The following is a 25,267-nucleotide window of genomic DNA, read 5'->3' as shown; positions in this document are numbered from 1 at the left end:
TCCTCCTCCCCATTCCACCCACACCTGTACTCTATGCTGCATTCTTTTTTTTTTTTTTTTTTGGTTTTTGGGCCACATCCGGCATCGCTCAGGGGTTACTCCTGGCTGTCTGTTCAGAAATAGCTCCTGGCAGGCACGGGGGACCATATGGGACACCGGGAATAGAACCAACCACCTTTGGTCCTGGATCGGCTGCTTGCAAGGCAAATGCCGCTGTGCTATCTCTCCGGGCCCTATGCTGCATTCTTAACCCTTAGTAGTGTTCTATAAAATATCTTTTTGTCGGAGAGATAGCACAGCGGTGTTTGCCTTGCAAGCAGCCGATCCAGGACCAAAGGTGGTTGGTTCGAATCCCCGGTGTCCCATATGGTCCCACGTGCCTGCCAGGAGCTATTTCTGAGCAAGACAGCCAGGAGTAACCCCTGAGCACCGCCGGGTGTGGCCCAAAAACCAAAAAAGAAAAAAAAAACCTTTTTGTTCTGAGTTATATTTCCTTAAGGAATAGAATGCTGCTGAGAATTTTATTGGCCATTGATATATGGTATTAAGATATATTTTGGTTTATATATATTGATCTATGTTATGTAATTATAAATAATATAAATTTTTGTTTATATTATAAATAATATAATATAAATTTATTTGGTTTTGGGGTCACACCTGGTGGTGCTAAGGGATTACTCCTGGCAGGCTCAGGGACCATATGGAATGCTGGAAATTGAATCCAGGTCAGCTACATGCAAGGCAAGTGCCCTACCCGCTGAACCTTCTTTCCTGCCCCCTAATTTTATTTTTAAAATCAAATTCCTTGTTTGCGGGCCCGGAGAGATAGCACAGCAGCGTTTGCCTTGCAAGCAGCCGATCCAGGACCAAAGGTGGTTGGTTCAAATCCCGGTGTCCCATATGGTCCCCTGTGTCTGCCAGGAGCTATTTCTAAGCAGACAGCCAGGAGTAACCCCTGAGCGATGCCGGGTGTGGCCCAAAAACCAAAAAAAAAAAAAAACAAAAAAAAAAAAACCAAAAAACAAAAAACAATAAAAACAAATTTCTTGTTTGTGTTGTGGGTCATATAGAGCCAGAGAATATGCAGTATCAAAGATCAAACCCTGGGCTCTACATGCATCCAAGGCAGGTGCTCCAGGCCTTTGAGCAACGTCCCTCCTACTTCTTTAAATATCTTTTTGGGAGAAGCCAGATCGATAGCACAGCAGGTAGGGCATTTGCCTTGCAAATGGCAGATCCAGGTTCAATCCCTGACATCCCATATGGTCCCCCAAGCCTGCCAGGAGTAATTTATGAGCGCAGGGCCAAGAGTAAGCCCTGAGTGCCAATGGGGGTGGTCCAGAAAAAAATACTTTTGGAGTTGGTGTGTGTATATGTGATGTGTGTGTGTGTGTGATTGTGTGTGTGTGTGACTTGACCATACTAGTGATGCAAGGGCCCTGAGCTCTGGAAACCCTGAGTTGCCTGGGACCTGACTGGACCTCCTACTAGAGTGTGTGTGTGTGTGTGTGTGTGTGTGTGTGTGTGTGTGTATCCAAAAACCCTGAGTTGCCTGGGACCCGAGTGGACCTCTTATTGTAGTTGGGGTGTGTGTGATTGTGTGTGATTTGACCACAGTAGTGATGCAGGGACCCTGAGATCAAGGAACCCTGAGTTGCCTGGGACCCGAGTGACTTCCTCCTGGAGTTGGTATGTGTGTGTGGTGGTGGTGGTGTGGTGTGTGTGTGGGGGTGTGGGTGTGTGTGTGTGTGTGATTTGACCACACTAGTGATGCCGGGGCCCTGAGCTCCAGAAACCCTGAGTTGCCTGGAGGGTGTGTGTGTGTGTGTGTGTGTGTGTGTGTGTGTGTGTGTGTGTGTGTGTGTGATTCTACCTCACAATTGATGTGGGGGCAGAACCTTGGGTTGCCTGGGACCCAAATGGACCTTCTACTGGCATGTGGACCTTCGTGTGTGTGTGTGTGTGTGTGTGTGTGTGTGTGTGTGTGTGTGTGTGTGATTTGACCCGAGTGGACCTCCTACTGGAGCTGGGGTGTATGTGTGTGATTTGACCACACAACTCTGGTTTACCAGAGACCCAAGTGGCCCTCCTGCTGCCAAAGCTTGAGCTGTGACAGCCTCTGGGTCTCTCTTTGAAGTTTGAACTCTCAGTCCTCAAGCACGTGCCATGTCCACAAAGGCGGAACCAAAGTGCTTTGGGCGCGACGGCCGGAAGAGACCCGGCTCCCTTTTGCAGGTGCGCTTGGCCGGCCTGAGCTCCCTTGGCCAGTGGGCTCGGGCCGGGACCGGCGCCTGCGCAGAGAACCCGGGACCGCGCGCGCAGGTCCGCTCGGCGCTTCCGGTCGCGCGCGAAGTCTCGCGAGACTTCGATTTTTCTCCTCAGGCGCTGCTGGCGCTGCAGACCCTCCCTCCCGGCCCCAGCATGGGCGACGACACCAGCCCCCTGAGCGTGATTCTGGTGAGCTCGGGCAGCAGGGGCAATAAGCTGCTCTTCAGGTACCCCTTTCAGAGGAGCCGAGAGCACCCCGCGGCCCAGACAAGTAAGTGGGCGCGCTCGGGGACCGGCCTCGCCTCACACACACGCCCCGTCACGTCACGTCAGCGGCGCCGGGTGGCCGAGAGAGACTCGGGCCTACCTCGAACCCGGCTCGGCCCCCGGCCGTGCCTGCGCATGCGCACTTGGATCCTGAAGAGTGGCCGCTCGACGTTCTCGAACGTTCCCGCGCACGCCGCAGCTTCCAGGAGCCAACCTCGAGCCAACTTCCGGTCACCTGCACACTGGTCCAAGCACACGCGCACATGCCACACGTGAACCAGCAAGCTGTCAGACACCACAGTAACGGTGCTCCACGCACACACGCGCTTCCAGCCTTTTCCTTTATTTTTCCTGTTTTTTTTTTTTTTTTTGGGTCACACCCAGCAGCACTCAGGGGTGGTTATTCCTGGCCCTACGCTCAGAAATCGCTCCTGGCAGGCTCAGGGGACCATATGGGATACCGGGATTCGAACCACTGACCTTCTGCATACAAGGCAAACGCCTTACCTCCGTGCTGTCTCTCTGGCCCCCTCCAGTCTTTTTCTAAAGCAGCATGGACACCCGGATATTCTCTGCAGATCATCTGCCATCCTAGAGAAATCTAACCCTTGGGGCCCCAGAGAGAGCATAGAGATAGGGCGTTTGCCTGGCATGCAGGTGGATGGTAGTTTGAATCCCAGCATCCCATATGGTCTTCCGAACCTGCCAGGAGTAACCCCTGAGCGCTGCAAGTGTGACCCCAAAACAAAAACAAAAAAAAGAAATCCATCTCTTGCAGGGTTGGATGTCAGGGATCTTGGGCCTTCAGGGCACTTAGGTTTTTTTGGGGGGATCCTTCGTATTGCTGGTGCAGCAAGGCTGCCATGTAGTGGAAGAGCCAAGACTAATAATGACCTGCTGTGGCAGGAAGTAGACTCCCAGATCTTTGCATGCTGGGCCTGGCCTCAGCCTCTACTACTCTATCACCAGATCTAGAGTTTTTTGTTCGTTTTTGGGATCACACCCAGCAGTGCTCAGGGATTACTCCTGCCTCTGCACTCAGAAATCATTCCTGGCAGTGTTCAGGGGACCATATTCGGTGTTGGGAATGGAACCCAGATGGGCTGCGTGCTACACAAATGCCTTATCCACTATACTGTCTCTGTAGCCCCCAGTGCAGATTTTTAAGAAAAATAAGATTTTTTTGTCTGCTAATATGATAGATGAAAAATCTTACTTGATAGTTTTATTTGGAAGCTGGCCAGCCTTGCCCCACCCTTCACTGCTTGGGCTTGAGAACCAGGGCAGCTGGCCCTGTGGCGTGGAATCCACCAGGCCATGCTCCCAGTGGTGGAGGCCAAGTGCCGCCGGAGGTCAAATCTGCCTTAGCCCTGCTGTACTAACTTCGGCCCCTGTATGATGTATGGATGTCATGCATCTTTATTTTTGAGTTTTGGGCCATACCTGGTAGTGCTCAGGGGTAGTCCTGACTCTGCTCTTAGATCACTCCTGGCAGTGTTTAGGAGCCCAGGCATTGAACCTGTGCAGTGTACAATCTTTTGGTTTGGTTTGGTTTTGGGACACTTGTGGCAATGTTTAGGGGTGCCCAGGGAATCATATGAGATGCTAGAAATTGGCTGCATGTGTGGCAACTGCCCTACCCACTGTACTATCTTTCTCCAGCCCCTATATTTTAAACAAATTATATTAAATTTTAAATGTTTCTAATTTTTTATGATGACTGGGTATCAGTTTTATTGTGAGTCTTACACACATCTGACTGTACCAGAGATTGCATGCTTTTGGCACTGGATGTTTCTCAGATAAAACAACTACCAGGACCATGCTTGATGTGTGAGAGTGGCATTGGAGATCGTACTTGTGGTCTCACCTACACAAAGCACTTTTCAGGGCCGGAGAGATAGCATGGAAGTAAGGCGTTTGCCTTTCATGCAGAAGGACTGTGGTTGAATCCGGTCTCCCCCCAACCCCCACCCCGTGCCTGCCAGGGGTGTTTTCTGAGCATAGAGCCAGGAGGAACCCCTGAGTGGTGCCGGTGTGACCCAAAAACCAAAAAAAAAAAAAAAAAGCACTTTTTAGATATGAAGCTACTTCCCTCTCCTCACCTCTTCTCTCCTCCCTTTTACTCTCCTTCCCTCTCTCCCCCTTCCTTCTTTCCTTCTCTTCCCTCTTCTCTCCCTTACCCTTTCTCTTCATTGTTGTTGATTTTGTTTGTTGTTGTGATCAGCATTATACATGTACTTGGTTTTATTCTAAGACATTTTTTGGTTGTGGCCCTTTCCAGGAATGGTAAGTCAGGTTATATGCTTGTACACTGATTGTTGGGTTGATTGCTAAGGGTTGTGCTTCTTTTTTTTTTGTTTTGTTTTGTTTTGTTTTGTTTTTCGGGCCACACCCATTTGATGCTCAGGGGTTACTCCTGGCTAAGCGCTCAGAAATCGCCCCTGGCTTGGGGGGACCATATGGGACGCCGGGGGATCGAACCTCGGTCCTTCCTTGGCTAGCGCTTGCAAGGCAGACACCTTACCTCTAGCGCCACCTCGCCGGCCCCTAGTTGTGCTTCTTGTATGCCCTTGTATTCTTTGGTTGTGGTGTTTGTCAGGGCTTGCAGTGCCTGCACACATGCTTGCCTGGCCATCATACTTCCCAGAGTCACACCCTCTGGTACTTTCACACTCTTCACTGTGCTGAGGCTGGAGCCCTATGACAGCTTGAGGTCATACAGGAGCTTCCATAATTGCGCTTAGCACACATGTGCTTCCTCACATGTGCTGAGAAAGCGGTGACCTCAGGCAGCTGAGTCTCATACCCACCCAGTTGTAATTCTCAGCATAACTTCTTGGAAACCATCAAAGTTTATTTTGAAAAAGTTATTCTGGTAAAACATTTGGCTTTTTTTGTTTGTTTGTTTTTGGTCCACACCCGGCGGTGCTCAGGGGTTACTCCTGGCTGTCTGCTCAGAAATAGCTCCTGGCAGGCACGGGGGACCCTATGGGACACCGGGATTCGAACCAATCGCCTTTGGTCCTGGATCGGCTGCTTGCAAGGCAAACGCTGCCGTGCTATCTCTCCGGGCCCAACATTTGGCATTTTAAGTGTAAAACTTCACTGGAGGAGGTACACTCAGCAGTGCTCAGAAATTATTCCTGGCTCCGTACTCAGAGATCACTCCTGGTGGGGTTCAGAGAACCATTTGTAGTGCCAGGTATTGAACCTAGGTTAATGCATGCAAGGCAACTGCCCTATCCTCTGTACTTTTTGGCCCCTTTCAGTGTAAAACTTGATGATAGTATATTAATGACATTTATCATAAATAATTTACCCTATTATATAGCCATTACCCAATCATTCCAAAATTTTTTATCATCTTAAACCAAATTAAAAATTAATTTTCATTTCCCTGCCTTTAGCCCTTTATAGATGCTAATCTACTTACTGTCTGGATTTTCTTTTTTTCTTTTTGGTTTTTGGGTCACACCCAGCAGCGCTCAGGGGTTACTCCTGGCAGGCTTGGGGGACCATATGGGATGCTAGGATTTGAACCACTGACCATCTGCATGAAAGGCATATGCCTTACCTCCATGCTATCTCTCTGGCCCCCTATCTGAATTTTCTTATACCTATTTATATATAAGTTTAATATTTGTCCTTTTGTGTTTGACTTCCTTGGTTATGGTACATATCAGAACTTTATTGCTTTTGTTTGTTTGTTTGTTTGTTTTCTGGGCCACATCTCACACTGCTCAGTAGTTACTCCTGGCTTTACACTCGGAGCTCTTCATTGCTTTTTTTGTTTGTTTGTTTGTTTTTTTGGGTCACTCAGGTTACTCCTGGCTCTGCCCTCAGAAGTTGCTCCTGGCAGGCTCAGGGGACCATATGGGATGCCGGGATTTGAGCCACGTCTTGTGTTGGCAGCATGCAAGGCAAATGCCTTACCGCTGTGCTATCGCTCCGGCTCCTCTTCTTTGCTTTTTTTTTTTTTTTTTTTTTTTTTGGTTTTTGGGCCATACCCGTTTGATGCTCAGGGATTACTCCTGGCTATGCGCTCAGAAATCGCCCCTGGCTTGGGGGGGACCATATGGGACACCGGGGGATCGAACCGCGGTCCGTCCTACACTAGCGCTTGCAAGGCAGACACCTTACCTTTAGCGCCACCTTCCCGGCCCCTCTTCTTTGCTTTTTGAGTACAAATAATATTTCATATTTCATACATGCTAGAAATCTTTACTTTAAAGGTCCCACTGGCCTCTTGTCTGTCAATAAATCTTTTTTTTTTTTTTTTTTGCTGTTCTCCCCTGTTTGCCCTTAGGTAAGCCTCGCAGCAGATATGCTGTGAACAGTACTGGCGACCATGCTGATGACCAGGATGGAGACTCCAGGTAAGAGCTCCATAGTTTCTTTCCCAGTGGAGGGGCAAATCCTGCTTCTACGCCTGTGGAAATTCCACCTCTTTGACCAGAAGCCTGGTGTCCATTCGTCCCTCCTCAAGCACAACTGTGGATTGTGTTGCTAATCTAGTTTCCTGCAGAGGCTGGTTATCAGTTCCAGTTGTTGACTATGTGCTGGTAAAGCAGGTCAGAACACAGAGCTATGTTCCTGGAGAATGCTTCTTTCCTATGAGAAGAGCAGTCGGTGAAGAAAGCCCCAGTGTTCAGACCTTTTTTTTCATGCCCACTAATGTTTTTAAAGATTAATAGATGGTAACAGTTTCAGATGAAGAAAGAGAGATTATAAATTGCCTATTCTGGATTCCCTAAGCCTAACCTCTACTGTTCCATGAAAAGTAAGTGAGGTCTCCCTACACCAGTACCTGCTCCCAGACCTTTACTGTGTAGATCTTTGATAGTTTTCCTTAGTTATCTGATAACACTTTATACATGGTGTAAAATTCTAAGAGTATGGTTTTTCTTTTTTTGTTGAGGATATTGTGGTATTTTGTGGCTAGCAAACCCAAACAACCAGCAGGGTATCTGGTAATTCAATTCCCTATAGCTTAGTTTGAACACATTCCCCAGAAATAGCATCAGTAACTTTACCTAAGATACCAGTTGCAAGTCCAAGTTGTTATCTGTGCTTCTGACTTACAGGATATATCAATCAGAGTTTCACAGGATCTCCTCAGTTTCTATCAATTTGCCAGAGAAGTTCACAGAACTCAGGAAATTCATTTACTCACTGTATCATGAATCATTGCAAAGATGTAATTCAGTAAAAGACAAATTGAATGGAATAAAACATAATGGGTAGTATTGGGATAAGACACAAAATTCTGTGACTACTCCAGGAGTGTCCCATTTTTTTCAAATCTACATTCTTTCCTGCTTCTTTTGATAGCTACCCCCATTAGAATTGAACTTGGGACCTCACAGGTGAAGGCAAGTGTTTTGTCACTGAACTCTTTTTTTTTCCCTTCCTTTTTTTTTTGTTTTTTTTTTGTTTTGTTTTTTGGGTCACACCCGGTGACACTCAGGGGTTACTCCTGGCTATGTGCTCAGAAATTGCTCCTGGCCGGCTCGGGGGACCATATGGGATGCCGGGATTCGAACCAATGACCTTCTGCATGAAAGGCAAACGCCCTACCTCCATGCTATCTCTCCGCCCCCCCCCCCTTTTTTTAAATAGCAGCTGCATTATTTGGGTCTGATTGGTGAGCTCATTGGCCATTAGTGTTTAAACCGCATCTCTAGCCCCATCTATCCACCCCAGATCCCCAGGTGTGTGGGAGTGGAATTGAGAGTTCCAGCCTCCTAATTATATAATTGGTCTGCCAGATAACCAGTCCCTATCCTCAGGTATTTGATTTACCTTGCATAGCTAAAAGTCTTTATTACTTGGGCCTTAGGAAATTTTAAGACTTTCAGGAGCTGTGAGCCAGAATCCTCAGATGAAAACCAGAAGTATTTGAGGAATATATTTTGATTATCTGAATGACCAAATACGTTTTTCTTATAAATTACAGGATTTCTGGGGCCTCTAGCAAAACTGGTAAATGTTTCGCATCCTTTCCTGACCCAGCTACTGTATCTACACTGGTTTGTTTTCTCTAGTACATCCCATACAGAGCAATGTGCTGAGAATTGGGTCTGACTCTCACTTTATCTTATTGTATATGATTGTGGGCATGCTTTCAGAATGTGAGCTTAAGTTTTGCTGTCTTCTGCTCCTTCCCAAGTCAGGTGCCAGGAGAATGCTTGGTGATAGTATTTGCCAATGAATGTGCTTCTCTTGAGGGGCTGACACAAGTCCATTACACATGTCTGTGCTGTCTAAAGTGTCACTACTCTAACTTGGTATAAAAAAGAAATCCCGCTGGCACAGGGAGGTCCCTTGAATCCTTGATCACTTGAAGTGAAGTGATTTCATTGTGACTTGTCTTGTTATCAGACATAGTATTATAAAAATTATTTTTAAACTTTTAGGGACTCTGACTCCTAGTGAATCTCTTGGTAAATTCCAGGAACCATCTATCTTTATTCTAACTGGTGAGCTGAAGTTTGAGAGCTGCTCAGAACTAAGGGCCTTTGTGTGAATCTGGCCCTGTGTGGTTTCTTTTTGACACGATGTGCACAGCATCATGATGGGCTCTCACCCTGCAGTGCTGAATCTATGCTGGACTTCAGGCCTGTCTTTCTAGCATACTAAGGAGCATGTCTCAGAAACAGACTTCTGCAGAGGAACTTTGACCCTTTAAAAAAATCAAATTGGGCCCGGAGAGATAGCACAGTGGCGTTTGCCTTGCAAGCAGCTGATCCAGGACCAAAGGTGATTGGTTCGAATCCCGGTGTCCCACATGGTCCCCTGTGCCTGCCAGGAGCTATTTCTGAGCAGACAGCCAGGAGTAACCCATGAGCACCGCTGGGTGTGACCCAAAAACAAAAAACCAAAACAAACAAACAAAAAAATAAATAAAAAATAAATTAAAAAATCAACAAATTCGGGGCTGGAGAGATAGCCTGGAGGTAAGGCGTTTGCCTTTCATGCAGGAGGTCATTGGTTCGAATCCCAGCGCCCCATATGGTCCCCCGTGCCTGCCAGGAGCAATTTCTGAGCCTGGAGCCAGGAATAAACCCTGAGCACTGCCGGGTGTGACCCAAAAACCAAAAAAAAAAAAAAAAATCAACAAATTCAAGTTGAATAATTCAACCATCTCATTCTCCTACACACATATAGATTAGCCACTGATGTGTTGTTGCTGAACGGACATCAGCCTCGTACTGTGAAAAGGCTGTTAGGTGAACCTTCACTGTATCGAAAAATTGGAGCTGCTGAGATACTTATCAGCACTCTCCAGTGTTCACAAGCCTTTTACTATGGGAATCTTATTTGTTCTTATTGAGATGTTCTCATCAGAATGTTTAAAGGTTCATGCAAAGACTTGTGGCTGTTATGTGTGTTGCTGAGCTTTGGCCCAGGCTTCCAGTCTTGCTTTTATGAAAACGGAGTCCTTCTCACCTAACCTGTATTTACATGTGAGAGTGTTGTGGGCTTTAGTGAGAAAAGTGTATGGTTAGATTTCAGCAGAGGAGTAGCTACCCGCTTTCTTCTGGGTGGGAAAGTGGTGGTGATGGTGGAATTTGGGCTCCCCCCTGCAGTGCTTAGGGACTATTCTCATTCTGCTTAGGAATGACCCAGGACAGCGCTGGGGGGGAATTACACGGGGTGCTGGGGATTTAAATGAGGGTTGTGACCAGTGTAGCTGCATGCAAGACAAGTGCCTTACTTCTGGGACTGTCTCTCGAGCTCCAAGTATCCTCTGTACTATTGGGTAAGTTGCTCAGCCTTTACCTTAGCAGTTAATATATAAAGGTAGTACTTCTGCTAGAGTTTAACACTTTGAAATAAACAACCTTGTAACTTTTCATGATTTCAAAAAGCAATGTGTTTTTGTTTGGTCTTGATGGTCCTGTTCCTATTTCAGCGAGCCATGTCCTCCAACCGATGAGCAATTGGTTGCAGGGTAAGACCAAAACTTTTCCACCACCTTCCTATCTCCATTTCTGCTGCCTTCTTTTCTTGTAATTGTGCTTACTCCTGATTTCCTTCAATGTTGAAGAATGACTAACGAGACACATGGCTCTGGCTCAGATTTCACTACCTTGATCCCCCACAAGTGCCCAGGCTTACTGACCACAGTCTCTGCCATCTTCCCATGGAATTATTTAGCTGTTTCACACTAAGAGGCCAAGCCGAAGTTGGTTGGCACCAGGGAGATTTCTGAGACCAGACGTCATTCAGATCTCAGGCAGGGATCAGTGACCCTGGGAAGGTGATTGGTGGCAAGGAAGGAGCAGGGATTCTTTCTCCCTAGCATACTGCTTCAGTCCTCCAAAAGATTCTGGACTTTTGTTCTTTGCCTTTATTTCTCAGAGGAGTTTGATGAGGTCTTTCTAAGACACTGGTTTCTCAAGCTTCTGTGATTTTTAGTGTATGCCCATTAGAAGCAAAAATATTCTCATGGATTTTATATACTGTTTTTCCTCAGGAAGATACGAATAAGGTGAGAGACCTTCCTGTACCTAGGACTTCTTTAGTTGCTTATTGGAGGTATACAGAAGACATATGAGCCCCATCAAAGTGGGGGCAGACTTAAACTCTCTTGCACTTTTTCTGGTAGGCCAGAGAATGAACCCTGCTCTCAAATACCTTGGCAGGAATAGAAGGTCTTGGCACAGTTTCTAGATGAACTGGTACATCTTCCGTGTGTGTGTGTGTGTGTGTGTGTGTGTGTGTGTGTGTGTGTGTGTATGTGTGTGTGTGTATGTGTGTGTCTTCCGTGTGTGTGTGTGTATGTGTGTGTGTGTGTTGGTTCAGAACTCAGGGATCATTCCTGTGTGTGTGTGTGTGTGTGTGTGTATGTGTGTGTGTTGGTTCAGAACTCAGGGATCATTCCTGATGGATCTGGGGGCCATATGGAGTGCTAGAAATGCTCTACCCTCTTCAGTCCCAGTGCCATCACTCTGGTACATAAATGATTTTGTTACAGATTATCTGTTACACTTAACAGACCTTCCACCATTTAAACAATAGAAACTAATGCAACACCTCTGAAAAAAAATTTTTCAGCAAAAATGGGACAGCTTTGATTCATTCCCACTCCCTCTTAGCCATCTGAGAGACAAGTGTGGTGCCTGGTTTCTTCCAGCTCCTCACTGAAGTCCATGGATCCATACTGGACTGTCTGTCCCCCCATGGTCTCTCTTGCCTAGGGGGTGGAACATGACCCTCCTTCCCCAGCAGAACATGTTCTCTGGTCTAGAAAGGAGAAATTTCTCCAGATGGAGATACTTGCACAGGCCTTGTCTCCCCTCTTATTCTTGATCAGATTTAGTGTGTCAGGGTTTCTAGAGTCCAGGTCCCAAGTTGACCATGCATATGGCTGACCCCGGTTTTATATCTGGCATCTCATATGGCCCCTAAGCCTGCCAGGAGTGACCCGTGAACATAAAACTGGGAGTCAGCCCTGAGTACTGCGGGTATGACCCAAAAAGTTAAAAAAGTTAAAAGTTAAAAAAGAAAGAAAGAAAGAAAGAAAGAAAGAAAGAAAGAAAGAAAGAAAGAAAGAAAGAAAGAAAGAAAGAAAGAGAGAAAGAGAGAGAGAGAGAGAAAGAGAGAGAAAGGAAGGAAGGAGGGAGGGAGGGAGGGAGGGAGGAAGGAAGGAAGGAAGGAAGGAAGGAAGGAAGGAAGGAAGGAAGGAAGGAAGGAAGGAGGGAGGGAGGGAGGGCCCGGAGAGATAGCACAGCGGCGTTTGCCTTGCAAGCAGCCTATCCAGGACCAAAGGTGGTTGGTTCGAATCTCGGTGTCCCATATGGTCCCCCGTGTCTGCCAGGAGCTATTTCTGAGCAGAAAGCCAGGAGTAACCCCTGAGCACTGCCGGGTGTGACCCAAAAACCAAAAAAAAAAAAAAAAAAAGAAAGAAAGAAAGAAAGAAAAAAAGAAAGAGAGAGAGGGAGGGAGGGAAGAAGGAAGGGAGGAAGGAAGGAGAGAGAGAAAGAAAAAGAAAGAGAAGGAAGGAAGGAAGAAGAAAGAAGAAAGAAAAAAGAGCTGAGGCCCCAAAAAGAGCTGAGGCCCCAAGCCTGGACTTTGAGATAAAGTGTTCAGGTCACCCCCTACACACTCCTCTCCCTGTGGCAACTCTCCCTTATCTGGATCCTCCCTGGGCAGCAGGCTACAGGGTGTTGGTGTGGAGTTGCACAGATGCACAGTTGTACCTTGGAAAGGAGTGAACTCAGCAGTTTTGCGAGATAGAGGAGCTTCAGTCTACTCTCTCTCACAGCAGGCATTCCCACTCCCCACAGCATCCACTGCTCTGATCCCTATGTTCACAATATGTCAGTGGTCTTCTGAAACATTTTTCTTCATTAGAAATTGGAAAGTTCAGGAGCTTTGGGTAAGGGAAGGACATGATATTGTGTCGTGAGGAAGGCAGTAAGTGTTGTTCCAGGCTCACTATATAGGTAGCATTGAGGGGTTGGGTATTCCAGGGAATAAGGGGTACAGCCTGGCAAACCTGAGCCAATTGGTAGAGGACCCCACATGTGAGCCTTAGTGATTCCTCAGGACAGTGCCGGCTCCAGCTGTTGTTCCTCCCTTTAAAGCAAACTGTAATTCATTTCTTTCCTGAATTTCATAGAGCATGCCAAAAAATGACAGCATGTTCTTCAGTCTCTGCTGCTCATGCTTTTTACCTCGTAATTCTGGTGATTTTATATCCTTAATCTTGGGGGTTGCTTCATCAAGGTGTCTGATAGCTTTCAGGTCATCTGTGAGTTAAAGAACAAACGAGCCTGACATGTCTTGAGATGTTATTACACATTTTAACTTATTTTCATTCTACTTTTTTCCCTAAAGGTTTTCTGATGTCATTCTGGCAACAATTTTGGCAACCAAATCTGAAATGTGTGGCCAAAAATTTGAATTGAAGATTGATAACGTGCGGTTTGTTGGGCATCCGACATTACTGCAGCATGCTTTGGGGCAGGTATGGCCTTCCCTTAGCAAGGAAATTTATCCCTTAGTGGGATCCAAAGGGCATTTTGGTGATGGTGGTTCTGGGAAAGGCAGCTTTGAGCAGCAAGCTTGACCAGCTATCTGCCAGCTACACACCTTGTACATCATGCTGATCTAGTGGGAGATGCATCTTGTCTGATCCTTCTATCTCTGACCCTGGCTTTTACTTTCTGTATGCAGTGGCTTTCCTACTAGAACATAGTTTCTGTTTCTAGAAATGAGAGTTCAATAGCAAGAAATGAGTTCAATAGCATTTTTTTGTTTGTTTGTTTTCGGGTCACACCCGGCAGCGCTCAGGGTTACTCCTTGCTCCACACTCAGAAATCGCTCCTGGCAGGCTCGGGGGACCATATGGGATGCTGGGATTCGAACCACCAACATTCTGCATGCAAGGCCAACGCCTTACCTCCAGGCTATCTCTCCGGCCCCTCAATAGCATTTTTCAAACTTAACCCTAACCTTTATAATAAAAGTAGTATAAGTACTTACTTGTATTAAATGATATTGTAGTCAATATTAACATAGCTCTTCTATTGTAGGAGCTGGGACTGGAGAAATAGCTCAGTGGACTAGAGTGTATACTTCACAATGCAGGAAGCCTAGATTTGATCCCTGATACAGCATGAGCCCTCAAATATTGCCACTGGCTTTGGTCCAAAAATAAAAAGCAGAGTTAGCACAATTGATATATATTCAGTTTGGTCCCCAGTACTACTTCTGGTGCCCTATGCCCTGCTAGGAGTGATTCCTGAGCTCAGAGACAGGAGTAATTCTGAGAACTACTGGGTATAGCCTCCAAATAAAAAAATAATGAAGATAAACAAAAACCATCCCCATTACATGTATTTTCTGATGAAAGCTTTAATAAGAATGAATGTATTCTCTAAGGAAATATTTGCACTGCACATTCCCCACCAGTTGATTGTTGGCATGAAAGTAGAGTCAACATTACTCAGATTCTGAATGGTTCTGATACTTTTGTATAAGATTCAGCTCCATTTTGGTTGGGGAGATAGAGTTAAGGCACTTGCCTTATGAATTTTCTAGCTCAAATCTCTATACCACATAGGGTCCTCTGAACAAGGCCAGGGGTCATTTCTGAGTATAGTGTCATTTCCTAGTGTAGTATAGAGTAGTCTCTGATTGGGCCAGAGAGATAGCACAGCCGTAGGGCATTTGCCTTACATACAGAAGGATGGTGGTTCGAATCCTGGCATCCCAAATGGTCCCCTGAGTCTGCTGGGGGCGATTCTTGAGCATTGAGCCAGGAGTAGCCCCCAGCATTGCCGGGTGTGACCCCCAAAAACACACACACACACACACACACACACACACACACACACACACACACAAAATAAAACAAAACAAAAAATGTATAGTCTCTGACCACTGCTGGTATGCTCTCCCTATCCCCACCCTACAATTTTAATCTCCAATTCAGGAATTTCAAATGACTGGGCATACCTGACCTCACAGTTGGCACCTTCTCTCATCCCAAGAAGGTATGTAAAGGGATATTTGGCAGTTTGCCTATTGCCACACCTTACAAAGCATGAGTAACAAGCTGGGATATTGACATGTCTGATGCCTAGATGGCTCCCTCTGGTGGAAGTTCTTGACAGTTTCGTGTTGAAGACTGGGCATGTCTGAGCCACAGTCAGAGCACAGTGGGTAGAGCTTTTGTCTGGCCCTGATCAGGTTCAATCCCTGGCATCCCATCTGATCCTGAGCTTGCCAGGAGTAACTTCTGAGAGCAGAGCCAGGAGTAACAGTTGAGTGCCACTGCCAGATGTGGCCCCAAAACAGAACAAAAAGACTGACAGGTCTGAAAGATGCTAAAGTGGCATATCAGCCCTGTATCCAACTCTGAACTTGTCCTGTAATTTTTTGAGGAACCTTCTTCAGTGCTACTTGGGGAGAAGGTTGGGCTCATCTTTAGCAATGCTTGGCCAAATAGTTTATAGGCCTGATAATAGGCCTATAGTTTAGCACTTGGGCCTGAAGCTCAAGGTGGTTGGGGGAAACCAAGGCAGTTTTATTAGTACTTGGGTGCAGCCTTTGCTGGGATTGACTCAGCCCCTGACATATGCTAGGCATGTTGCCTTCTTCTTGAGCCATGTCCCCAGCCCGACTGTCGTGAGTACTTTTCATATCTGTTAGAGGTGGTTTGGAGGGACTCAGATGGACACTGGGGGTAACAGCAGGGAAGAGATGTCTGATCAGAGAGCCCTTATCCACTCGATGCTTTTTTCCATCTTCTCTGAGCATCTCAGCTTGCTTCCATTGACCTGGTGGACTCATCACTCTGAATTATAGCACTGACCTTCCCATTCATGTCTCCCCTATGGCCAACATTCACTCATATACAGGCAGTGGTGATAACTTCACAGCAACCCAGGAATCTTGGTTTTTTTTTTTTTTTCTGGTTCTATATTCTGTGACCTTTTCTATGTATGAATAAAGTTTCTGTACCTAGTTTTTCTTGGGAAATTGTGGCTGTCACTCAACTTGAATTGTGCCTCTTTTATAGGTCTCCAAAACAGACCCATCTCCCAAAAGAGAAGCTCCCACCATGATCCTTTTCAACGTTGTATTTGCACTGAGGGTGAGTGATTGTCAATGTCTGCATGACATAGTACCCAGAACTGCCTGAGGACTTATAATGTCCCCGTACCTTTTCCACAAAAAAGTTCTAAAATTCTTTAAAGATTGTATTTGGGGCCGGGGCCTTGAACCATACCTGGTGTTGCTCAGTTCTCACTCCTGGCTCTGCACTCGATTACCACAATTTAACCCAGGTAGGCCATGTGAAAGGTGAGTGCCATATCTGCTGTACTATATCATCAGCCCTTCTATAAGATTTTATAATAAGAAGTTGGCACAGTGGGAATAAAAAAAAAAATGGAGTTGAGGGGCTGGGAAGAGAATAGGGCTCTTGCCTTGCATGTGACCAACCCGGCTTTGGTCTCTAGCATCCCATATGATTCTTAAACACAGCCAGGAATAAAACCTGAGCTCCACCAGGTTTGGCCCCCAAATAAAAAAATTAAAGTGAAACATTCCTGTTTCTGGTTCTTTAATATTGAACAAGAAGGTGGTTATACTTTGGCAAATCATATGGTCACTGAAGGGAGTCAGATGAATCACATCTAGTTGAAAGCATAGGAAGCAATAGCACAGGCAGAGTAGCAAGGAGTATAATGGTATTTTTTTTTTTTTTTTTTTTTTTTTTGGTTTTTGGGCCACACCCGGTGACGCTCAGGGGTTACTCCTGACTATGCGCTCAGAAGTCGCTCCTGGCTTGGGGGACCATATGGGACGCCGGGGGATCGAACCGCGGTCCGTCTCCTAGGCTAGCGCAGGTAAGGCAGGCACCTTACCTCGAGCGCCACCGCCCGGCCCCAGTATAATGGTATTTTGTGCCAGATAATTCTTTTCTGTACTTACTCTCTTATATGCTTTTTTTTTTTTTTGGGGGGGGGGGTCATACCTGGCAGTGCTCAGGGGTTACTCCTGGCTCTATGCTCAGAAATCACTCCTGGCAGGTTCAGGTGACCATATGGGATGCCGAGATTCGAACCACCGACCTTCTGCATGCAAGGCAAACACCTTACCTCCATGCTATCTCTCCGGCTTTATATGCTTTTTAAATTTTATATATATGCTTTTTAATTTTGAAAAATTATATGCTGGGGCCGGCGGGGTGGTGCTAGAGGTAAGGTCTTGGCCTTGTAAGCGCTAGCCAAGGAAGGTCCTCGGTTCGATCCCCCGGCATCCCATATGGTCCCCCCAAGCCAGGGGCAATTTCTGAGCGCTTAGCAAGGAGTAACCCCTGAGCATCAAACAGGTGTGCCCCCAAAAAAAGAACAAACAAAAAAAAGAAAAATTATATGCTTTTTAATTTTGAAAAGTTTTAAACAGTTCCTGATCTAGTGACAGTTTGAGAAGCATCACATACTTCTCTATGAGTAGGCCTCCCACTTATACCCTGGCTCCATCTGCTCTCTGTCTCTCTCTGTCTCTGTCTCTCTCTCTCTCTCTCTCTCTCTCTCTCTCTCTCTCTCTCTCTCTCTCTCTCTCTCTCTCTCACACACACACACACACACACAGAATCACGGAAGTATTTAGAGACAAATTCCAGACCACATGTCTCTTTGTTCCTGTATACTTCTGGAGACATCACTATAAAATGTGAACATTTATTTTATGCCATGGTATATATCTCACAAATTTCTCTAGTACCTGGTCCACTGAAATGCTCACAGTTGTCAAAATATTTTTTGTAATTGAACTGTCTGATTCAGGAAGAAAATAGCTGCATGGGGTGGTATATCTCTCAACCCTGCCAGTCTCGAATGCCCCTTCCTTTTTTCTTTCTTTTTTGTTTTTTTTGGCTTTTCGGCCACACCTGGCGGTGCTCAGGGGTTACTCCTGGCTGTCTGCTCAGAAATAGCTCCTGGCAGGCATGGGGTACCACATGAGACACCAGGATTCGAACCAACCATGTTTGGTCCTGGATCGGCTGCTTGCAAGGCAAATGCCGCTGTGCTATCCCTCCGGGCCTGAATGCACCTTCCTTTGTTCCCTCCAAATGTTCTTAGGTTTTTTTTGTTTTGTTTTGGTTTGGTTTGGTTTTGGGTTACACCGGCAGGGCAGCGTTCAGGGGTTACTCCTGGCTCTATGCTCAGAAATCATTCCTGGCAGGCTCGGGGGACCATATGGGATGCCGGGATTCAAACCACCATCCTTCTGCATGCAAGGCAAATGACCTACCTCCATGCTATCTTTCTGGCCCCCAAATGTTCCTAGTTTTGGGTCAGATTCGTTCATTTTCTTTGTATGCTCTTATGTAATTGAACATTGGCTCAGAAGGCCTGTTGTATGAGGGATGCAGGTGGGAGAATCTCAAAGGAAAGACCCTAAACTTCATGTTGCTTTCCATCACATTTAGGGAGAGGCTGGTGTGATATTCCTCAAACTTTCACTAGACCCAACAAACCCTGGTTGGTAGCTTTCCCAATATAGGCATACCAACTTGGACTCTACAAGCACTTTGACCACTGCTCACCTTTGTATCCTAGCAGGAGTCTCTGGCATCCTCGCAGTGTAAGTGGTCACATCTCATGTGAGTTGGCCTACCTGCATGACAGATAGGCCTGGAACATAGGATTTATGTCCTTTGTGCCTGAACCAGTGGCCTCCAGCAAAGGTGTGGGCTTTGTTCTGTGACACTTATTTCTTCAAGGCTATCATCAGGTGCTCTGGATCATTCTCTTCCCTCTGTTTTGCTGGCAGGAGTATTTTGATACAGGCTCTTATCAATAGGCATTTGCCCTATGATTCAGGCTCTCCAGTTTTGGGAGGACACTGCTGATGTCTGTCCTCGACTTGGAGAGTCAGTCTGCTGCCCAAGAGTAAGCATGCCACGAGAGCAGCCGCTCACTTCTCAGCTTGGGCATGCATATGTTGTACAGGTTTCAGTGGAGTTTAGGAAATCTCCAAGTTTGTGTGAGAAAGTTTGGTTTGGTCCAGAAATCTAGCTGTGGGCATTCTGCAAGCAGGGCCCTTCCTGTCTGATAAACAGGCGGCACCCAAAGTTCTAATCACTGGTACCACTCATCCCTCTCCCTCCGCTCACCTCCACCCTGTAGGATGACTCAGCTGCCTGTGGGTCTTCTAAATCCTTGAGTCATGGTTGACCGGTTATCTGCTCTAAGGAACATCGGCCCCACAGCTACCCACTCCACCCTTGGCTTGGGCAGTGTACCTCCAACTCTTGATAGGTCCCAGAGTTCCCACAGGAAGCTGGCTTTTCTTGGCCATAGTTACTTCTTCTGGAAAAAGCAGCTTTTGGGTTTTTGTTTTCGTTCTTATAGGACTGATGATCAAAACCAGGTCCTCTCACCTATAAGGCAAGCACTCAACTGTTGAAGTACATCCTTGTTTTCCTGGAAAGAGTTTCTTACCCTGCAAAACAGAGAGTGTTCAGTAACAATTAGCTGAGAATGTGTTTCCCTGTGGACTTTGTGACTCATCCCACATAGCATCTGTTTGCTGTTGAGATTGTGATGTAGGCTTTGTTCTGAGCATTTGACTTATCTGACTTGTAAGGGAAGTAACAGGGTTGTTCTTTTTCAGACAGCAGCCTGTAGATTCTGTGCCATCTGTCTCCTGCTTTCTTCAAAGCAGCCTGGGAGACAGCCTGTTAGAGGAGAGCTTCAAGCCTTTCTCTACTTTTAGAAATGTCTTTGTTTCTCCATACTGAGGGAGCCATCTCTTTGCTGCTTTCTAGGCAACAGTTCATAGATTAGGTGCTGAGTGGACAGGTGCTTCTGGCAAAACTAAAAGAGTGAACAGGAATGTGGGGACAGATACACAGTCCCTGGAGAGGAGCCTGGAACAAAGAAGTGGAAAAAGGCTCTTTCATGGTTTGAGTATCAACCATGTTTGTGTGTCAAGTGTACGTGCTAGATCTGAGTCTCACATGGCCTCTTTCCCACAGGCTAATGCGGACCCATCGGTGATAAACTGTTTGCACAACCTTTCCCGGCGTATCGCCACCGTGCTACAGCATGAGGAACGCCGCTGCCAGTACCTCACACGGGAGGCCAAGCTCATCCTAGCACTACAGGATGAGGTGTCTGCCGTGGCTGATGGTGAGCATAGCAGGATCCCATCTGTACCGACAGTGAACAGGCAGTGTTTGGTGGTATGGCCTGGGTGTAGGACATTTTGCCAATATGGAAACCTGAAGTCTCCTGCTCTCCCCTGAGACTGAGCTTTTCTGTCTAATGTGAGGAACTTTCTCATCTGAAATTTCCTCTTCCCTCAGGTTGGCTCTTCACATAGTTCAAACACTTCCCACTAGTTTCTCCGATCATGTTTTCCTTGGATGGGACATGAGCTGCCAACAGGAGCAAAAGCTGGCAAGCTGACTTGGTTCTAGTTGTTTGCTTTCTACTAAATTAAAGGAGACCCTGAGTTACCAACTGAGGTTTTTTTTTTTTGGGGGGGGGGGGCGGTGATGGAGGTTTGCACTCTGAGTGGTGCTCAGGGTTAACTCCTAGCTCTGTCAGGGATCACTCCTAGCAGGGTTTGGGCTCATAGAGAATTGAGTTTCAGTCAGGCTACATTCAAGGCAATCTCCCTACTTGCTATGTTATTTCTCTAGTTGGTAGGTAGATAGCTTATTTAAAATGATTTTTGTTTTGTTTTGTTTTGGGGCCACACTCGCTGATGCTCAGGGGTTACTACTGGCTATGAACTCAGAAATCGCTCCTGGCTTGGGGGACCATCTGGGACGCTGGGGGATCAAACCACAGTCCGTCCTAGGTTAGCGTGCACAAGGCAGACGCCTTACCACTTGCACCACTGCTCCAGCCCCTTAAAATGATTTTTGAGGGCATGGAGCAACAGTACAGTGGGTAGAGTGTTTGTCTTGTATTTAGTTGAGCCAGGTATGAATCTGGCAATCCAAATGGACTCTGAGTTTAATATTTACTGATAATCATAAATATATTTAAAAAATTATTAGCTTTCTTGTTTTTGTGCCATACCTGGCTATGGTCAGGAGTTATTTATTCCTGCCTCAGCACCCCGTGACGCTCAGGTGTTACTCCTCACTATGTGCTCAGGGGTCCATATAGGATACCAGGAGTTGAATCTGAGTCTGGTGAGTACATGGCAAAAAGCCCTTCCTGCTGTGCTATCACTCTGGCCCATACTTTTTTTTGCTTTAAAGTTATGCAACCACGGGGTCAGCGAGATAGCGCAGTAGTAGGAGTTTGCCTTGCTCGCAGCAGATCCAGGACGGACCTGGTTTGATCCCCAGTGTCCCATATAGTCCCCCTAGCTAGGAGAGATTTCTGAGCACATAGCCAGGAGTAACCCCTGAGTGTCACGGGGTGTGGCCCAAAAACTAAAGTTACACAACCATATGTGGGGTCATGATTCATAGTTTAAGTAATAGCTAGGATTAAACCACCAAGCCATTTTGTGGACTCCTAATCCTGAGTCTTGTTTTAATTCAACAGAATGCAAATATTTTATTAAAAGCAAAAGAGGACCAAAGAGATAGTAAAGCAGGTAGGATGTTTGCCTTGCACATGGCCAATCTGGGTATGATTTCCAGCTCCCTGGCATCCCATATGATCGGTCTCCCGATCATATGGAGTGATTCCTGAGTGCAGAGCCAGGAGTTACCCCTGAATATTGCTGAGTGTGGCCCCAAAACAAAATAAACAATGCTGCTGACCCCAATTTGGTCCCTGGCACCACATGTGTTCCCCCTAAATTCTACTAGGATTGCCCTGAACAGAACCAGGAATAAGGGGCCGCTAGAGGTAAGGCGTCTGTCTGCCTTGCAAGCACTAGCGTAGGACGGACCGAGGTTCGATCCCCCAGCATCCAACATAGTCCCCCAAGCCAGGAGCTGTTTCTGAGTGCATATCCAGGAGTAACCCCTGAGTGTCATTGGTTGTGGCCCAAAAAACAAAACAAAACAAAACAAAACAGGAGTAAGTCATGAGCATCACCAGGTCTGTCTCAAATCCCCACAATCACCAAACTTCATTGTTAGTTAAACATATTTTAGGTTTTCTATCTAGTAATTTTCTTGTTTTAGAAACTAATTCCTCTGTGTTTGGATTCTTGCAGCAAATGATGGTCCTCAGTCCCCATTCCATCACATTCTGCCCAAATGCAAGCTGGCCAGGGACCTTAAGGAAGCTTATGACAGGTAAGACTGATGGATAGCAGGCTCTCTGCATTCCTTCTTTGGATGTAAAGAAATGTCTTTGAGGGAATTGCCTACACTGTCTGCTCTCCCCGTGCTACTGAGATGGGGCAAGAGCCAATGAGAAATGTTAGCCTCTCTGCTGACTTGCTGTGTGGCATGTGGAAGCGTGTTTACACTTCTCTTGAATCAGAAAGGAATCTGGATTTACACCTGAGGCCTGGGAGTGCTCTTTACTATCAAGTGCAAAGTGACCCTTTTCTGAGATAGTATGCCAGATTCTCCACATCATTCATGATGGAACCAAGGCCCAGAGGGCAGAACTGGAGTTGCCTTGCTCATTCTGGTCAGTGGGTACTGGGGCATACAGCAGCCATTGGAGATATAGCATTTATTGTTCTGATTATTGCCTTGATGTGAAACAAAGAAATCAAGAAATCCTTGTCTTTCTTAAAGGGTGTTCCTGTGGTTCTGACTATGGCACTCTGGCACAAGTTTGCAGGGGGAGGATGAATTGGTGTGGTTAGTGGTCAGTGATGACCCGCCTGGCAGCATTTTCTGCTATTTGTCAGTGAAGTGTTGTGACTTCCCATTGTGGGGACTACAAGGCACTCAGGAAATGGACCCAATCTCAGCGCTGTAGCCCACAATATCTTGTGTTAACTCAGTCCAGGAATCTGGTTTGCTCAGGCTCCTTTTTTCTTTTTTTTTTTTTTTTTTTTGTTTTTGGGCCACACCCGGCAGTGCTCAGGGGTTACTCCTGGCTGTCTGCTCAGAAATAGCTCCTGGCAGGCACAGGGAACATGAATGTTGCTGGGTGTGACCCAAAAAGCAAACAAAAAAGTAGGAAAAGGACTAGAGGAATAGTACAGGAATAAGGCACTTACCTAGCAGGAGTCTTGGGTTTGATCCTCAGCATCACATGTCCCCCTGAATACTTCCAGGAATGATCCTTGAGTGCAGAGCCAGGAGTAGTAAGCCTTTACCACTGCCAAGTGTGGCCCTAAAACAAAAACATACTACAATTCATCACTTACTGTAGTAGGGACTACAGAACTCGTTCCTCTCAATTGTAATTTTTTTTTTTTTTTGGTTTTTGGGCCACACCTGGTGACACTCAGGGGTTACTCCTGGCTATGTGCTCAGAAATTGCTCCTGGCATGGGGGACCATATGGGACGCCAGGGAATCAAACCACGATCCATTCTAAGTTAGTACAGTCAAGGCAGAATCCCTACCGGCTTCCCAATAATAATTTTTGACAATTTCCTGGGAAAGATTTTCTCAGCAGAAATAAAAGATGAGCTGTGAGACCTAAGGAGGTTAGAGATTGGTTTGGGACTCTTCAGAAGCTTCATTATGGATTTACTAAATTTATTAAATTTAGTTTTACCTAAATCCAGAATGATGGCATGACTTGCAGCTGTGTGTGCCAGAACCCCATTGTCTTGAGTACAAGGTTACACTGTTGTTTGGGGACCTATGTCTCCCTGTGTCACTCAGTGACCTAGTGGCAGCACAACCTCCCCTCCATCACTGTCAGGTTGTCTTCCTCATGAACTCAGAGACTTCTTTGACATGGGGCCTATCCAGCCATGTTCTTGGCATGTGAAGAAGTACAGCTCATGCATGAGAGACAAAGCAATAGCTGAATAGAGTAAATGGTGTTAACCATTTAGACCTTATGGGATCTGAAGAAGTTCTTGTTGAATAATTCTGAGTTAACAGTGCCGTGCTGAGTTTTATTTATTAAAAACAATTTTCTTTTTGGCTTTTGGGCCATATCCTTTGTGTTCAGGGCCCACTCTTAGCTTTGTGCTCAGAGATGACTCCTCAGTGGTTCAGGGGAACATATGGGATGCTGGGGCTTGAACCTGGGCCAGCCATCTATAAGGCAAATGTCCTCCCCTTTGTACTCCAGCCCCGATTTTATTTTAATTTTTGGTTTTGGGACATACCTGGTGGTTGGTGCTCAGGGCTTACTTCTGGCTCTGTGCTCAGGGATCATTCCTGGTAGTGCAGCTGCATGCCAGGTAAGTACCCTCCACATTGTATCCACCAAATCTGCTGGAGTTTTAATCCCCCCTTTGTGTAAAATGTGACTGTGCTTAAGCTTGTGCTTGAAATGTCTAGGTGAGGGGCCGGGCGGTGGCGCTAGAGGTAAGGTGCCTGCCTTGCCTGCGCTAGCCTAGGACGGACCGCGGTTCGATCCCCCGGCGTCCCATATGGTCCCCCAAGCCAGGAGCGACTTCTTAGCGCATAGCCAGGAGTAACCCCTGAGCATCACCGGGTGTGGCCCAAAAACCAAAAAAAAAAAAAAAAAAAAAAAAAAAGAAATGTCTAGGTGAGACTGTGGGACAGACCTGGCTTCCTGCACCAAACATTCTTCCACAGTGCATAGCAGGAAGTCTGGCTGCTTGGGTCCAGCAGGTGCAAAGGTAGCTCTGCAGTCTCTATCAGGGAAAATGGTGGCTGGATGTTTTAGGGGTTAGCTGAAGGGAGAAAAGGAAAATTTCTTAGCTGTCAGAACAGTGGGATAGCTTGTACATATTTCCACCTGGGTTGTGAAAGATAAGAGTGGGTTTTAAAAGGCCAACTGTTGCCTTGCAGAGTCATTGCTTCAGGACTTGGCAGAGACACTTTATCTCCAAATCCAGACTGATCTGTGTGGCAAGGAGTTGTGTGTGGGCCTGGATAAGCCTCACACAGAGTAGTGCCTTCTTTATACAGCATTTTTAGAATATACAGATACAAACTTAGCAAAGATTTCAGTGCTTTATTAAGAACTAATTTTCCCCATCTGGGATCCCAAACAGTGGGGCTGTTGGGATCCCCTTGGTGCATGTTACACCAGTGGGGCTTGGTCTCAGAGGCTCATGGTGCAGGGAAGGCACTTTAGGCTGCTGAGCTACTTTCTTCAAGCATGAACCGTTCGAAGCCTGCTCAGTTAGAGCCTTGTATTAAAACTGAACTTTAACAGCAGGACACA

General features: G+C 46.3%; 1 protein-coding gene across 3 annotated transcripts in view; it reads left to right on the top strand.

The window, feature by feature from the left end:
* Positions 1–2,311: 2,311 nt before the first annotated feature.
* The window catches only part of NPRL3 (NPR3 like, GATOR1 complex subunit), a 33,820-nt gene continuing 10,864 nt past the window's right edge, over positions 2,312–25,267 (top strand). The window contains exons 1-7 of one of the 3 annotated variants that reach the window (XM_049767972.1): positions 2,312–2,542; positions 6,848–6,917; positions 10,457–10,495; positions 13,387–13,516; positions 16,076–16,150; positions 20,048–20,201; positions 22,201–22,282. In XM_049767972.1, the coding sequence (XP_049623929.1) occupies positions 2,425–2,542; positions 6,848–6,917; positions 10,457–10,495; positions 13,387–13,516; positions 16,076–16,150; positions 20,048–20,201; positions 22,201–22,282 (668 nt within the window). In that variant the 5' untranslated portion in view covers positions 2,312–2,424. Of the gene's footprint in view, positions 2,543–6,847; positions 6,918–10,456; positions 10,496–13,386; positions 13,517–16,075; positions 16,151–20,047; positions 20,202–22,200; positions 22,283–25,267 lie in introns of those variants that run through there. The other 2 variants (XM_049767970.1, XM_049767971.1) reach the window with 2 other exon arrangements.

The sequence above is a fragment of the Suncus etruscus genome, chromosome 2, assembly GCF_024139225.1.
Source record: "Suncus etruscus isolate mSunEtr1 chromosome 2, mSunEtr1.pri.cur, whole genome shotgun sequence".
Taxonomy (NCBI): domain Eukaryota; kingdom Metazoa; phylum Chordata; class Mammalia; order Eulipotyphla; family Soricidae; genus Suncus; species Suncus etruscus.
This window is presented reverse-complemented; position numbering and strand designations above follow the sequence as displayed.